Source organism: Toxorhynchites rutilus, chromosome 2 (genome assembly GCF_029784135.1).
Source record: "Toxorhynchites rutilus septentrionalis strain SRP chromosome 2, ASM2978413v1, whole genome shotgun sequence".
Classification (NCBI taxonomy): domain Eukaryota; kingdom Metazoa; phylum Arthropoda; class Insecta; order Diptera; family Culicidae; genus Toxorhynchites; species Toxorhynchites rutilus.
The window spans coordinates 28408298-28425060 of NC_073745.1; the positions used below are offsets into that span (position 1 = coordinate 28408298).

General features: G+C 40.3%; 1 protein-coding gene across 1 annotated transcript; it reads right to left on the reverse strand.

The window, feature by feature from the left end:
• Positions 1-12578: 12578 nt before the first annotated feature.
• LOC129767500 (putative zinc finger protein 66) lies at positions 12579-14117 on the reverse strand. Its single transcript, XM_055768478.1, has one exon. It carries the CDS (start codon positions 14056-14058, stop codon positions 12802-12804), a length of 1257 nt encoding a protein of 418 aa, XP_055624453.1. The 5' UTR covers positions 14059-14117; the 3' UTR covers positions 12579-12801.
• Positions 14118-16763: the final 2646 nt, after the last annotated feature.

A 16763-nucleotide genomic window follows, 5' to 3' on the forward strand; every position in this document is an offset into this window, starting at 1 on the left:
GTTTCTCAAAATTGACCTACCTCTTCTCGCAGACATCACACGAGAACGGTTTCTCACCCGAATGCGATCGCTGGTGAATTTTCAGGTGATCCTTCACCCGAAAGCGCTTGAAACAAATATAACACTGAAAGGGTTTCAAATCCTTGTGGATATTCTCGTGCTTCCGAAGGGCTTGCTGGGAAGAGAAAGGCTTCCCGCACGTTTCACAAACCGGGCGCGTTTCCGGTGGAGCATGAACGTTCCTATGCCTTCGCAGCGTTGACGGACAGTTGAAGCGGGCCGAGCAGATTTTACAGCTGTAGCGTTTTTCGTTCGAGTGGATCCGCATGTGGGCCTTCATGTCGGCTTTGGTGCGAAAGTCTTTGGAGCAAATTTCACAAAGGAACGGTCGAACTCCCTGGTGCTTGATCTTATGACGCATCAGCGTTTTGCGTGATGGGAACTTCTGGTCGCACTCGTCACAGGGAAGATTGAAGTGAAGCGTGATGTGATTGCGGAGACCACTTTTTCGAGCGAATCGCGCAGGACACTCGCTGCATTGGAACGGCTTCTCTCCGGTGTGAATAACGACGTGCATTTTCAACGATGCCGCGTCCCCGAAGGATTTTGGACAGCTATCGCAGAGATAGGGTCGTTCGCCTGTGTGAGTTCGTAGGTGGTTTGTGAGCACAAACTTCCGGGAGAATGATTTGTGACAGGTTGGACACTCATAATTTTTCGAGTTTTTATGACCTCTTGGAGGTTTCAGCTTTGGTTGTCCATCGCCCAACACATCTTCGGTAGGTTGCGATTCTAATTGTTTGTCATCTTTGTGAGATTCATCCTCAATTTCGGCGGATTGCTCATTTTGATTAAAACATTCATTTTCTGATAATTGCACGTCACTCTGTTCCTTCTCATCTTTCGCCTTTTGTAGACTGGTCGCTTCCTCATCGCTTGGAACTTCCTCTTTGATCTCGAAATCAACATCAATCGAATCAATTGCGATTTCTTGCTCATCTTGGACTTCCTCTTTGGATTCGGGAACTATTTTCGAAGAGATTTCCGGCACTGTTACAAGCTCTATAGTCGGGTTTGGACTTACTTCCTCCTCTCCAGATGACTCATTATGATCTGTACCAAAGCTAACAGATTCGTCTTCGTTGTCACTGCTGCTATTTTTCACATTTTCCTTCAGTCTACTTTTACGTTTCTTGATTATCTGAAAGTGATATTTATTATCAAGGGTATAAATACAAACCACAGTTATACACAATACCTCCGTTCTCCGCTCCTTCTTCTTCGTTTCTTGCATCTGTTCCAAAAATTTCTTCCGCTCCTCGGGAATAAAAACCTCATCGCTACCGCCCGGATCTTTGAACTTACTCTTCGAAAACTCACACCTTCCGTTCGTAGTATGCTTCCTCCAACCGCCGCTCGTCTCGAACATTGCCCCGCAACGCTCGCACTTATGCTGCTTGTTCCGGAAGTGCAAACTGCGATGCTCCAGCATCGACTTCCGGTGCCGATACTTCTTCCCGCAAATTTCGCACTCATGCTCCTTGAATTCCTCGTCTTGCCGCTTCCGCTGTAGTTTGCTTTGCTGGTAGTGGGCATCACATTCCCCGTTTTTCGCCAGATGATTTCGGAGGCCACTTTTCGAGCTGTACTTCGTACCGCAGGCGCCACAATTGTACCGATCATCGATGTGCACCTTCTCGTGGTCGCCCAGCGTTTGCATGTGGGAAAACTGGCGCCCACAGAACCGACAGCAGAAGGCTTTCTTCTCCTCCACCGAGACGTATCGGTGGCCGGTTTTGTGCAACTTCAGCGATGTGACGGCCAGGAAGCGACTGTCACAGATGTCGCATTCGTAGATGAAATCTTTTTTCGTTTTCGGGGTGACAGGCTTCGCTGTAGGAGATTTTGTCAAATGTTTCCTTTTCTTGGTTCTCTCATGGTTTACGGAGATCTGATTAGACTTTTGTGGGGCTTCTGCTGTAGCTTCGCCGATCTGAACAGAATCTAGTTTTGGGCCAGAAACAGATGATGGTTGTTCACCATTGATGCTATCATTTTCAATTGTTACTGTTGCTGTATTGAGAATTGTATAATTGTTGGCCGAAGAATGGATTGTAGGCACCTTTTCGTGATTCACTTCAATCTGGTGGATAACTTCCTGATGTTGTACATTTTCCACAAATCGGATGATTGGTGGCTGAGCTTGAATAATAGTCCCTGTGCATGCTGTATTATTTAAAATAAGTTGTGTTTTATTTCCAGATACTTGAGGGATCAAAGTAAACTTGTTTACCTGGTACAATTTGAACGATGTTATCCGGACAAAGTATGGTGCTAATTGTTCTCGTTGGGACGGAATTTGATTGCACATTACCTTGCTTGATTTGGTATATCTGGTCCCCAAGAGTGTAACCATACACAACAATATTTTGAGAATTGTTCATTTTCTTTGAGATTTCACCGGATAAACGAACTGGAACTTCTGTTTTTGTTGCTGTATGTATCAACAGAGCTGTCTCTCGCTAAGACATCTCGTGTAGTAAACAAACTACACTGATGGAAAAGTGCAGCTTTAGTTAATCATTGAATTTTTTTGTATTCACAGGGTGTGCTTAAACTGAAAATCAGAAAACTGAGTGAATATGATATCGGTATGGATCGAATAAAAAAAATAATTCAACTAATAAAAATAACTAAATAGTAATATTGGGTTGGGGAAAAAGAAATGTCGTATTTCTGATCGAAATTTTACGCTTTATTTAACATACTTAAAATTATCCAATTTAAGTCAAATATGCGCCGTTTTGTTCGCAAACTTGGTGTCATTTAGAAGGCAACTTCATAATTCCTTACCCACCACCCCGCCTCCCCCCTTTTGAAACCCTCCCCCCTTAATTGCAAAAAACTCAGAAAGCCAGTTTTCGCGAGCCTCTTTTGATGCCAACTTAGTATCACCAAGAGCGTTTTGCGTGGACCGGAAGAGATTATAATTACTTGGAGCCAGGTCCGGACTATACGGTGGGTGCAATAGAGCATCCCATCCGAGCTCCCGTAGCTTCTGGCGGGTCATCACAGATGTGTGAGGCCAAGCGTTGTCCTGGTGGGAAACTACACCATTCCTATTGATCATTTCTGGCCGCTTCTGGTCAATCACCTGCTTCAAACTGCTTCAAAGGGTCTGGCCAAAGATGAGCAGCTCATAGTGGATGATTCCCTTCCAATCCCACCAAACACACAGCAAAACCTTCCTGGCCGTCAATCCGGGCTTGTCGATGGTTTCGGTCGGCTCACCGCCCTTCGACCACGACTTTTTTCCGCTTTAGATTGTCGTACGTGATCCACTTTTCATCACCAGTCACCATCTTCTTCAAAAATGGGTCGAGTTTCTTCCGTTTCAGCAGTGCATCGCAGGCGTTGAGTCGGTCTAAAAGATTTTTTTGCGTCAACTCAATGATTTCAACGATTTTATCGGTTTCCACGACGATTGGCCTACCAGTACGGGGTGTATATTCGACAGCCACAACTTCTTCTTCTTCTTCTTGGATGGCTCTAACGTTCCAGTGGAACTTTTGCCTTCTCAACGTAGCATTACTTGCGTCATTTTTATTAGTAATACTTGTTTGAGATTTCTATGCCGAATAACACGCCTCAAATGTACTCTGGAGTGGCAAGCTCTAGAATACGCGTGACCACAGTGCAAGCCGGAAAAGTTTTCTTTGACGAAAAATCTCCCGGCCAGAACGGGAATCGAACCCGGACCCCCGGCATGATAGTGTGGGACGCTAACCACTCGGCCACGGGAGCCACAACACCAGAACTAAATCGATCAAACCAACGCTGTGCTGTGCGAATCGTTACAGTATCGGGTCTATAAACTACACGATTTTTTTTTTCGGCCACCTTTGTTGCAGTTTGACCTCGCAGGTAATAAAAACGTAAAGTATGGCGAATTTCTTGCTTGGTGGATTCCATCTTTGACGCGCTATAACTTGAGAATGAAAAGGACAATCACAACCAGTGATGGTAAAAAATAACATTCAACGATCAATGAATAAGTATATCCCTCTAGTCGGATGTTTTTAAATCACCCCCAGCAGGCGATGCTCTTTTATCCTTCATATGTACGCAAAGAGAATACTTGGAACGGTGAGCTACCAAGATCTCAAAAAAGCAATATGAAAGAGGAATCCCAACTGTATGCACTCTCGAAGCATTACTTCTACTACTCAAGGCTACTCGTGAGTGCAAGCCACAAACGATTAATCCCATCCCATGGAGCGAATGATGAGTTCTTGATCGGAAAGTGTACAAGAGACGATCAAATGAAATCTTACGACACTCGTCGAGGGATTTTTAATTCTCTATTGAACTGACCGCAGTGAGTGGCGTGTCGATTTTATTTTGCTGTCGTCTCTCGCCCGATAAACCGCCGACGGGTAATGGATGCAACTGATTAATTTTATTACCAGCAGATTTGGGCGAATCTCATCCCACCCAAAATCGTTTTTTAGATTCCAATAATTCTGAACATTCACATTTCTCTTCAAATATTTTTTTCTAATAATAATTCAATTAGTGATTTCACGAAACACTTTTTTTCAATGGAATTTAAGATCATTTTTCATTTTGTAGATAAAACGGATCACATATTTGATTAACTCAATTCTATGGTTATGTTTTTCGTTGCAAATAAATGTAATGAATTAGTATGGACATATGTTATTCATATATCGTGGACTTCCGACATATGTGGCAGTAGATTTTTTGAACGACCAATGTTTTTTTTCATATCCCTTCAAACTTGTTTCATTTCTTGAGTATACATACTGCTTTGTCCGCAGATTTGTTTGGTTGAATCTGGTTAATTTCAAGTATTCAATCTCCATATTGTCGAATAAATACTGTTGGAACAATCGGTATCGCAGAAAATGATTATCAACATCCTACCTAATCATCAAACGGTATGCGAAGAATTTAAGTGAAATGACATTGGAATATATGCTTTGTGAGGACCACACAATTATTATCAGACCGGATAAACGTCCGACTGGAAGTCATGAATATTAATTTAATGTTCCCAAGATAAATTTATCATTTGAATGTCGTTAACCTTCCTAAAGATGATCAGATGAAATATATTCCAATCTCGTTTGGAATAACCGAACCAACACCTTATGATCGTGATGTTGTTTTTGCTATTGTTCTGATGTTTCATAACACGGCACTCTATTGATTATTCGCCGAAAATGGATAAAAAAAATATCCTTGAGGTTAGCCTACGGTTTTAGTAGCAGTGCAATATGGTGAGCCAGCCTCAGGATAAGAAAACATTTTAAAATAAAGCTTTTTTATTTGAATGAATCAGTAGTAAAACAAAACGTCAAAAAATTTCTCAGCTTTGTAATAGCAGATAATCATTACCCATTTGAGTAGTATGAGTATTCCCCCCCACAAACTATGGATAGTCTATCTGCATACAACTTATGTAGAGTTCCACAATCCTAAAATTTTATGAGTAAATATTTACGTGCTTACACAAAAAACACATGTTGACATATTTGCGCTAGTTTATGTTATTGATTAATTCAAGGTAATTAAGGTCTTTTCTAGCCACAAGTTTACTCGGGCCCGAAAGGACTGCTCTGTATTTGGGCTGGCGGAAAAATATATCTCGCAAGACCACGTGTTCGATATCGTAATAGCCTTGGCCTATAACGCATTTACATTAACTCATAAAATTAGTGATTTGAGGCGGATTATTGTTTGTAGTCTCTTGTAGATGAATTTAAACACCATCTGAGAAATCCTCTGTGGAACATTAAACATTAAGGTGAAGGTGGAAGCTAGCCACAAATGGCTGCCACAATGGCGCTCATTTCTTTCATCTCCGTCCCTCACCCCTCGCCCGAAAATAATAATTGCGCGAAACTATGTGAAGAAAATTATCGTTTTCGCACACTTCCCATGAAGTAATATCAACCAAAATCTAATCGATTACTCACAAGATATTAAATTTTCATCTGCTGTCGCACTGTATAGTGAAAAACGTCGGAAAACTCGAGCAAGTGCTCTGAAAGTTAAATTTTCATTTTTCAATCTTCGGCAATGGTTTTGTTTGTATTGGTGAAAGCATCGTTATTTTTTCGACACTGATGCCAGACAACATAATCGAAACAGCTATCAAAACCACTCAATAAAATGTTATTCCTGAGTCATAGCCTTTCATGTCATGAAAATCAATAAAATTAAATAGTGTTGATATCAATACAATCATTATTTTTACGTTTAATGGGTCTATAATGTAAGTTTTAGCAACTTTAATATTGGGTAAGAAAATTGTATTGCAGAGCTCGGAACACTGCCACGGCTGCCTATGCTTTCAAAAACAATAAACGGAAAAGTATTACATTCAATCAAAATGCCTCGGCCAACGAAGAGAAGGGTTAAGGCTCTCCAACGTGGATATGTGAAAAAAATATTAAAGAATTATCAACATCGAGTTACTATGCGTGCGTCTATTTACGTGTGCTTTGCTCTTCTCTCACTAACACTATTACCCCATTTTTACACGTGGGTTTACCTATACTACTACAATGGCTAGCTTCCACCTTCACCTTAATGTCGTCCTATCTGCTGTAACGCATTTTTCCCTCACACAGTTTCACCGAAGTAAACGCGCTCGGAGAGGAAAATTGAACGCCCGGACGAGAGAGCCAGAATTGTAAAGCGTACGCCATAGAGATATTCATTCCCATGGAGTAAATTCTTGTTACGAGGTGTAAACAGAACGAGGAAGGAGAGTAACCAAATTATTCGAACTAGTTTCGGTCTAGCAATGCTTTGGTCAACTCAGAGTTACCAAGAGAAAATCATTTGGTTATGATGGGAGAGGATTAATAGTTAGTCGCAGTTTGCACAGATTACGATCTGTGCAGTTTGCGATTAATCGTAAATCTCATCATGCTCCCTTGTTTTCCATCCTTGATCACAACACTGTCAAAACGACACTTGTCGTCATTAAATAGCCGTATGGTATGACCCGATGCGATAAGTACAAAACAAGATATGTTTAAGTGTTGCCATATATTGACAATATACGACATTTCTTTTTCCCCAACCCAATATACCGAACAAAAACCAAACTGTTTTTTCATAATATTTTAGATTTCAATAAAGTATAAAATTTTTCGTATTAAATCAATTACTGTTATTGTGTAATTAGTTTAACAGTAGTATAACTCAGGGGTTGTCCACATACCACGTGGACAAAAAAGCTTTTAGACACCCGCTTCGTAGACAATGTTAAAGTTGTTTCTATTGTCTATTCTATGGACCTGACATTGATAGAAATGTTAGCTTTATAAACAGTAGAAATGTTCTCAATTTTCTCCCCAACATTTCCCGAGAAATTATTTGTATAGCTGTTTAGTTTCTTTCAAATTCCATTCACGTTTTAATTACTTCATATTAGCTGACCCGGCAAACTTCATCCCGCCCAAAATTCTTTTTTCTTTTTTACATTCACGTTTTTTTACTAAGCGCACGTTCATAGGTCCAGTCGCAGAACTGTTCATTGATTGATTTTCTAATCTACCCTTTAAAATTACCTTTAACTATAAAATTCCTAGTAGTTCTACCAAAACTCGTCATTATAATATCAGATTATTTTCAGACACAATCCTCGTTCAAGATTTTTCAACCACTTGCAAATAACATGTTTCTCCGTTACATGGAATAAATGTTTGATTCAGAAAATATGATAGAATAAAGACAGCCCCTAATCAGACAATTCCTTTCTCGAGTTTTGCACTTATCAACATATTCGGTGATCCATTTTTATTTATATAGTTAGAAGAAGATATAGGAGTGCGTTTTATCACATTAAAGAAAATCAATTGTCATGTTTGGTTGAAATATGTGTATTATTTTCACGGGACCTCCTCTCCATTTCAGAGGAGGGAGGGGTCATCATAGAAGCATTTCTCCTATCCAAAAACCTTCACATGCCAAATTTGGCTCCATTTGATTGATTAGTTTTCGAGTTATGCAGAAATTTGTGTTTCATTTGTATGGTAGCCTCGCCTTAGAGAGGAGGGAGGAGTGTTGAACCACCATAGAAACGGTGATCGATCCCTAAAACCTCTATATGCTAAGTTCAATTCCATTTGTTTGATTAGTTCTCGAGTTGTTCAGCAACCTGTGTCAAACCACCATAAAAAACATGTTTTGCTCTCTAAAATCTCCATATGTCAAATTTGGTTCCATTTGCTTGATTAGTTCTCGAGTTATGCAGAAAATCATGTTTCATTTCTATGGTTACGATCTAATAAGCCCCGCGGGATGTGTTTACAATGAACTTGTTACCAACATTTTTGATTTTGCATACAGATACAGATAAACAATTTAAAATTTCAACACATTCACACATTAATTTGTTTTTCCTGGTCGTTTGGCGAAGATGCCCGATTACCAAGGGCCCAGGCCAATGGTGGTCAATCACGGAGGGGAAGAAACAAGGATCTTTGGATCACTATTCTTTATTTAAATTTTGAAATACAAGTTGCATCTTGTATTGTTTTCTTGAAGGGTTGCAGTTATCTTCAAGTATGACCACAAATGTTCCCGCTGATCCCGTAAAAGTTCCAGAGGTTTTTGTATTTCAGGCAAACACAATCGACATGTTCGGCCGAATTGCGGATCTCGCACAGACCGCAAAGGGGATGTTATTGTGCAGTGGACAGTTCTTAGTCTGGACAAGATCCGCTGCTTCCTCATCGCTTTCGTGTCTTCGATCCGTCGGAGTGCTACCGCTGAACAGAGCATTGCGCCGAAAAGTATGCATATCGCGCTAGTGTGATCGATGTGCAGTAGCACTCTCATGTAGTCTAAAGACGACGCTCGTAGCGAAAAGGTTAATACCACGTTGCGGATCATTTTCAATGAGCGGTGAAACCGGTTGAAATAGGCCTGGTTGCTGGCCATATATCAAGGACCATCCAAAAGAGCGTGTCTGTCCACCCGATCGTCGTCAGCCCTCGCCAATGCTAATTTACGCCACACTCGAAGTTCTTCTTCTTAAATGGCACTAACGTTCCTAGAGGAACTTCGCCATCTCAATGTAGTATTACTTGCGTTATTTTCATTAGTAATTAGTTGAGATTTCTATGCCGAATAACACGCTTGAATACATTCTGATTGGCAAGCTCTAGAAAACGCGTGACCACAGTGCAAGTCGGAGGAAATTTCTTTGACGAAAATTCCCCCGACCAGAACGGGAATCGAACCCGAACCCCTAGCATGTTAGGTGTGACGCTATCACTCGGTCACGGGAAGTCTATAAACTATTGTTCATTAACCCTTTCGCTACGAGCGTCGTCTATAGGCGATATACGCGCGACGACCTGTGTATACGAGTGTCGTCTATAGATGACATGAGGGTGATACTGCACATCTATCACACTAGCGCAATATGCATACTTTTCGGCGCAGTGCTCCGTTCAGCGGTAGCGCTCCGGCGGAGCACACTGCCATAGTGAAAGGGTTAATCTAGAAATTGCTTAATATCGCTAAACAGATCCGAAAGCCTCCCCACACAACTCACGCGGTGACCCTGAGACCCAAGGATCCAGAAGAGGCCTTTCGTGCCCAGACGTGCACGGTCATAGATGAAATCTAGGGGCTTAGACTGCGTTCCCTTCTGGAATCAGTGAGTTGGGGACTGAGAGCAGCCGCACCAGAGTAAATTGTAACAAGCGGAACGGTATACGTAAACAGTATGGAAGAAAGCTTTTATCGAAGATAGATATTTTGCGTGTAGGAACGACGAAACATTTGCTTAGGTTGAACTAAATGTCGCATTAAGCGGCCAATATTATTGTGCAATATTTTGCGTAACATGGGCTGCTTTAAATACAGTTCACAAAACGTGTACAATGAACAAACAATTATTTAAGATAGACCACTATTCGGTATTGAGATATTAACCCATTTGGTATTGGCGGAGGAGGGGGCAGAGCAGAACAATTAACGGGAATCGGATAACACGCGAAGAGAAACCGTACCGGAGAAAAACGTGTAATGCAATGTGCGTTTATTTCTCTACTTGTGGTTACAATAAAAGGCAAAACATAACTGTCTCTTTCGGTTAATGATGGCGAAGATGATGGATAACGCAAAAGGGCGTATTCGCGGATTATGTACTAAACAGTGCTGTACGGCCAACATTTGGTAGTATACTTCTGAGCGGCTTGATTAACACCATTTTAATAATTTGACAGTTCTCGTGATAGACGTTGCATTTGTGACCAGAACATGACAATGCTGTCACATACTGTGTGTAGTGATCCCCGATTTTTGAAATTAAACGTTCATCAACAAATCGAATACTTTTCTGCAGTTTGTTATTCGATACGATTAATCCACCCAAAAAATCGATTGATCGTCACACTGAATAATTAGTTAAACTAATATTTCTCATTTGCTAGAAAGCCGTCTGGAATCAAAAAAGTGTTTATTCCGCCTGAAAATCAATTATTGTCTTTAACGCTCCTCTCAACTCGTATACGAAGCTCAATGCCAAAGTGTCAAAGATAATGATTGATTTTCAGGATGAAACTGCATATCGAAAATAACAGGTTGTGAACCAAAAGTCCACAGTCCGAGGAATATTCCAGATAGCGACAGAAATATTTCACAGTTCCATCCGTTTCATCCGTTTTTCCCCATTTGTTAATATATTTAGACTCATTAGCATTTTAGCCGTAACTGAGCCGGATTAAGTGCGATTCACATACAACATCCACGTCACGTTCACGTCCCGTTACGTCACGTCACGTCAGTTACTCTACCATACAATTCTTATGAAAACATTCACATACACTGGCAACGTAACGACCCGTCAGCATACGTTCAACGAAAACGACCGGCAGGATTTGTAGAAAAGAATAATTGACAGAGAAGGACAGTTCGTTGGATTTTTGTCTGGGCTTTATGTCACGGCTTCTGTTTTGATTTTGGTTGTATTTTTTATGCCAACATATTTCTTAGTTCCAAATTTCGGAATCAAAATCATTTGCGACTAGCTGAGAAAAATAGTCTATATATTATTATTGTTGAATAAGGGTCGGGACTACTGAGTTTAAGCATTCAAATAATATAATTCAATGAGTTTCATTGAATTTTTCTATATTTAGAACTGATTCTAGGCATGCTGATTCGGAAGAATGCATTGCAATTTAAAATTGTTGTAGGTGGCGACACCATGAATAACATTGAATAGATCATTCGTTTGACATTTGACGTGACGGTGCTGGTGCAAGCATTGACTGCATGTGTGAATTGGTGGAGACGTTGAGGGAACGTGGACGTTCTTTTCCGTAACGTTCTATGTGAATTGCACATTAGTGCTCCCGTGGTTAGCGTCACACCGTCACACACATATCACACTGGGGTTTGGGTTCGATACCCGTTCTGGCCGGGGGTTTGTTCATCAAAGAAATTTATTCCGACTTCTCCTGCGGTCACGTGTAATTTATAGCTTGCCACTTAGAAAGTTTTCAATGCGTATTATTTGGCATACAAACCTTAACTAAATAATAGTAAAAATGACGCAAGCAATACTATGTTGGGACGGCGGAGTTCCACTAGGAGCATTAGTGCCAATAAAGAAGAATAAGATCGAGAGCCGGATTTAGTCTTGTACATTAGGGTGGCAGTGAATATATGGAAAAAATCTGCAGTTTACAGAACGTTTATTCTCTGGGTTTGGATCGATTAATCGACGTAAATTATTAGTTCGCTTCGATTATTGGTTGCGCAGTATTCGTTCGATTAATAATCGATTTCTGTACGAAGTATTCTATTAATCGAACGATTATCGGGGATCACTAACTGTGTGGTAGAATCCGCGTTAACGGCATTGAGCTTCGTTTACTAGAATAGGGGAGCGTGAAAGAATAACTAATTTTTAGGCGGAATGAACACATTTTTAAAATTAAAATTATGAACAAAAATTAACTTTTCCGTTTCAAATTAGTATTCTATTTGAATGAGAAACACTTTTTTGCAGATGGTGGAAAAATTCATACAAAAATTGATTTTGAAAACAACTTTATATTATGATGAAAAATTTAGTAAGAATTTTGGGAATGTATAGACAATAGTCAGATAAAAATCTGAAATACGTGATTCAAGTAATCAAGTAAGTTTATTTGGGCTCCAATTGGAAGTCGCCACCAGACGTTGACACTCTCGCACTGTCATCGCGAATATGCATGCCAATAGGCCGAACAGATCCGTCTATGGATTGTATAAACATAGTGCAAGATTACACCAATACAAAGATAGTGTGAGCGCTGCAGTTTCGCCACTACAGCAAGGTAAAAAAGTGTATGAGAATATATTGGACACTGTGTATATTAGCTTTGAGATATTATATCTCAAATATCTCAAGTTATGCGTGCCAAGCTAGACATTTATTTACAAACTTACCACGTCTGGAAGATAAATTAGATAAATGTTTGCTTCCATTAGTACTTAATCTTAGAAAATAATAAAAGACGAGATGTTTGTTTTCGGACAGTAAACAACGTTTTATTGCAGACACAACATTCGCTATCTGATTAAAGTTTGCACTTTTGATAACAAAAGTGAATGCAAGGCGATAAGAGTCTATCAATTAGTTTGCAATCATCATTTTTCTGACGAATGCAATAGGCAGGAACTCTATTTTTTGCAAGAACCAACTTGGTTCGCTTATTGTCCTTGAGTTTTTTCTCCACATTCTACGAAAATTGAACTCGTTTAACACTCTAAATTTATCTCACTTTTCACATCATTATGCACCTTCTTCCGGTGTTTATTGAGCAGATGTCCGACGATGAAGGTCTTCGGACAGAGCTCACAGCTGAACGGTTTCAATCTTTTGTGCTTCCCACGTTGATGAACTTTCAGATCACTGTTGGTGAGAAATCGCTTACCACAAAGATCACAACCGAACGGTTTACTTCCCGTGTGAGTTAATTTGTGCGTCTTTAGGTGGCCAGATTGTTTGAATCTGGCTGAACACTGGTCACATGCGTGGCGACGATCCTTCACATAGTGAACGTTTTGCTGGTGCTTCCTAAGCTCTGAGGGCGACTTAAAATGCAATTTGCAATCTTCGCAATCGTTTGCACCGTATTTGTCCGACACGTGCGCTTGTTTCCGGTGAATCTTCAGCTGACGCGGATATATAAAAGCTTCCGGACACTCTGAACACTTGTGGCGTTTTTCATGCGTATGAACACGAGCAATATGCTTCTGGCAGTTTCCGGACGATGAGAACCGTTTGTTGCAATGATCACAGGTATAACCATGGTCCGCGGTGAAGTGAGTTCTGCGGTGAAAATGCATGTGGCTGGAACTCTTGCATTGCTTGTTGCAAACATCGCACACGAATGGGTTGATGCCGACATGGTGCTTCCGGTGGCGATGCAGCGAACTTTCGGTGACAAACAAACGCAAACAGATGTCGCAGAAAAATGTGGTCTTGTGAATTGTCTTGAGGTGTTTTTCTAACTCTAAGGTGCTTTTGAACAGTTCGTTGCATCGACGGCAACGACTATAGATTTTTTCAGACTTATGAATACCGTCCAGGCGATGTTTGAACAGCATATGTCTCACCAAATGTGCCTTTACCTTGAATCTCAGCAAGCAAACGCCACATTTATACTTGGACTCATTATTTGGCGTTTCGCTCTTACGCGTCGAATTTTCCACGCCCTCAATAGGCGCTGTTCGCTTCTCCTTCCCGTTACATAACGTATCCTCGTTCTCCTCCGCGGACGAATCAATACTATCGTTCGCGTATAGACTGTCTCTTCCATCGGCTTTGATTGAATCTAGCACCGCGTTACCATCCAACCGTACGAAATCCACAAATTGTTCATCGTCTTCGGGCGTGAGCAGGTCATTATCGACCGGAATCTCCTCCCAGATCACACTGTTTTCGTCACGGCTCAAAACATCCTCGTCTGCCACCTCGGCTGCGTTGAGATGAGCGAGAATTGTAGCTGACATGCTAGCGCGAGCACTTGCCGGGATAAACTGAGCGATGATAATGCAGTACAAGTGCAAAAATCGCCGGCAAGTGAGAGACGGTGAAAACATAACTTTTCCCAACGTGGGCCACCGATCTGTCTATCACGAGACGGGTTGCTTTGTTGTATTTACAAACGAAAAAGTCACGTTTTTGTTGGATCTATTTTAAAATTTCCGTTTACTTTATAATGGACGCGCGAATGCGGGGTTTGATGAACCAATTCACACGGATTACGTTCTTATGTTTTTGTTCCGATGATAATACGATAAGACTAACTACTATTTTAGAAAAAAAAATGGAATATTTTTTTTTTTTTTTTTTTATCCCATTTATTTATTTCAGGCTCATTAGCATTTTAGCTGTAACAGAGCCGAATTTTAATCGTGTACATGTCACATGGTTATCATATCTATAATTATAGCACATTACATTACACAGTTGCCATTCGCCAGTATTCCTTCTATACCATTGCATATGGTACATTTACACAGTAGCCATTTAGGCGTAAGAGTATTCTGTATTGTATTTTTCTTCCATTATCCAAGTTAGACCACCGGACAGCGGAGAAAGTTGATTGATCATTGTTGAGCTATTTATAGAACAGCAGCCCGATGTGTCTTGCAGAGCAGAGCAGTTGTATGGATGAATCGATCTAATTTCGACCGTGGATCGATCTCCATCGCTGATGATTGTTGCGTGGACGTAGCTATTCTGTAACAACACAAAGATGGTCAATGAGGGTCCTGAGTTTTGAACTCACGATCGATCGCTTACTAAGCGAACGCGCAACCAATGTGGCTACGGAGACCCCCCGATGCTGAATATTTGATTGTGTTGTATTTTCACGAAGGAGTACGTCTTTTGGGCATTGAAAAAACTAAATATCGATCGCGTCCTGAAAATTGATCAATTCTGAGCGCTTCCTGTCGCAGTCATTTCTTGATAGATTAACGAGATTTTTGCACCAATAAACTCCCTACTACTTCACCAATGCAACAGGGTTAATAAAATAGTTAGTATGTTAAAGTAGAGTTGAAATGTTAGCTTCTAATTTCCCATACAGTTGCGTAGACCGTAAGGTGTTCCCTAACACGTGGTTGACTGCGGCGAATTTAGTTCAAATATACTCACAATAAAAGTGCAACATATACCGTTCTGAATCATATTTCGGACACTTTGTTCTGATCTTGAAATGCTTAATGCACTGATGACATAACTATAAAATTAGTATCACAATTGCTTCTTTAGGGTAATCCCTTGGCTTCACTATCATTTTGTATGAGAACTACATTTGAATTTTAACATAATCGGCAAAAATTTGACAACACTACTCATTATTGTTTGTGTTTGACGTTTACCTAGCGAGAGAATTTACCCGTTCATAGATATTAAAATTTCTCCAGTGTTTCATCAGTTTTCATCATCGTTAACAGTTTTCTGTGATTGCATGGTAAGTGGTGTTTCGCAGTTGATTATACAATATAATCAAGTGTAATGTAATTTTCGTCCAAAAAATTACAAAATAAAGTGTACGAAATTTGAATTCAATCTGTCCGAAATTTGATTTAGTGTCCGAAGTTTGATTTTTATTCGCTTCATTTGAAAAGCATTCTATTCGATGATTTTTTTATGTTTTCAATCAAATAGGTACCAAAATAGAAAGCTTAAATGCCTTAAACGTCCGAAATATGATTCAGAACGGTATCGTAACCTAATCCTATGCCAATTATTGTCTTCCGTAACAAGTTTCAGCGACACAGCGCGACCGAAATTGTCAATTAAATATGGTTCTATTAAAATGAACCGTGAAAACCCAAAAAATGTTTGACACATTCCATGAGGTTGCGCATTAGAGAACCAAATTTCGAATCTATTTTTAGAAGAAAACTAGCTGACCCGGCAAACGTGGGTCTACCATATAATTTGTTTTTAGAGAATATTTTGGTTGGTAAAAATAACCAGTATATTTCAAGAGAGTTTGTATGTTATCGTACAGATCTGTAAAATTGATCTAAATGATGATTTTCACAGCGCTGTTCTGGCAATACAGCCCTGCAGACTTCAACTGTGTCACAGCAAGCGTTGTCAGAATATTCAAAAATCAATTAGGAAAAATCCATTTTCAGACCGCGTTGCTTGAAGAATGTTGTTCCGGATAACAGCGGTGAATTTTGAAGAGAACTCCGCGAAGTAGTTATGCGATATTCAAATCGAGAAGAAGAAAAAAACTAATGTAAGCAATTCAATTTGTACTAAGGATTGTATCAATTATTGTATCAATAAATGATTTTCAGCTTAGAGCAGTTGAGAAACCAATCGCTGCTCCAGGGACTTTTTTTTTCACGTCCGAACAAGCGCAACATACATAACTTTCTGCAACCTCCTGGGAACACAACTCGAACCGACGACTTTGATTTTCGACGCTGCAATTTCACCGAACTCAACAGATCTATCTCTGCCACCGACTGGGTTACGTTGTTTCTCGGGATGGATACAGACGAGACGGTGAGCATATTCTATGACAATCTGTATGCAATCCTGGATGAGCATGTCCCTCGTAGTCGATCCTACAAGCAGACTTGGTGGACATCTGAGCTGCAGCACCTTCGTAACGTAGTTCGCAAATCCCGTAAGCTTTATTTTCTAGCGCGAACGGATGCAAATCATAACAACCTTCGTACAA

Bases quoted from the DNA above. Each gene is read 5' to 3' on its own strand.
- LOC129767500 (XM_055768478.1), bottom strand. From the start codon at position 14,058: ATGTCAGCTACAATTCTCGCTCATCTCAACGCAGCCGAGGTGGCAGAC.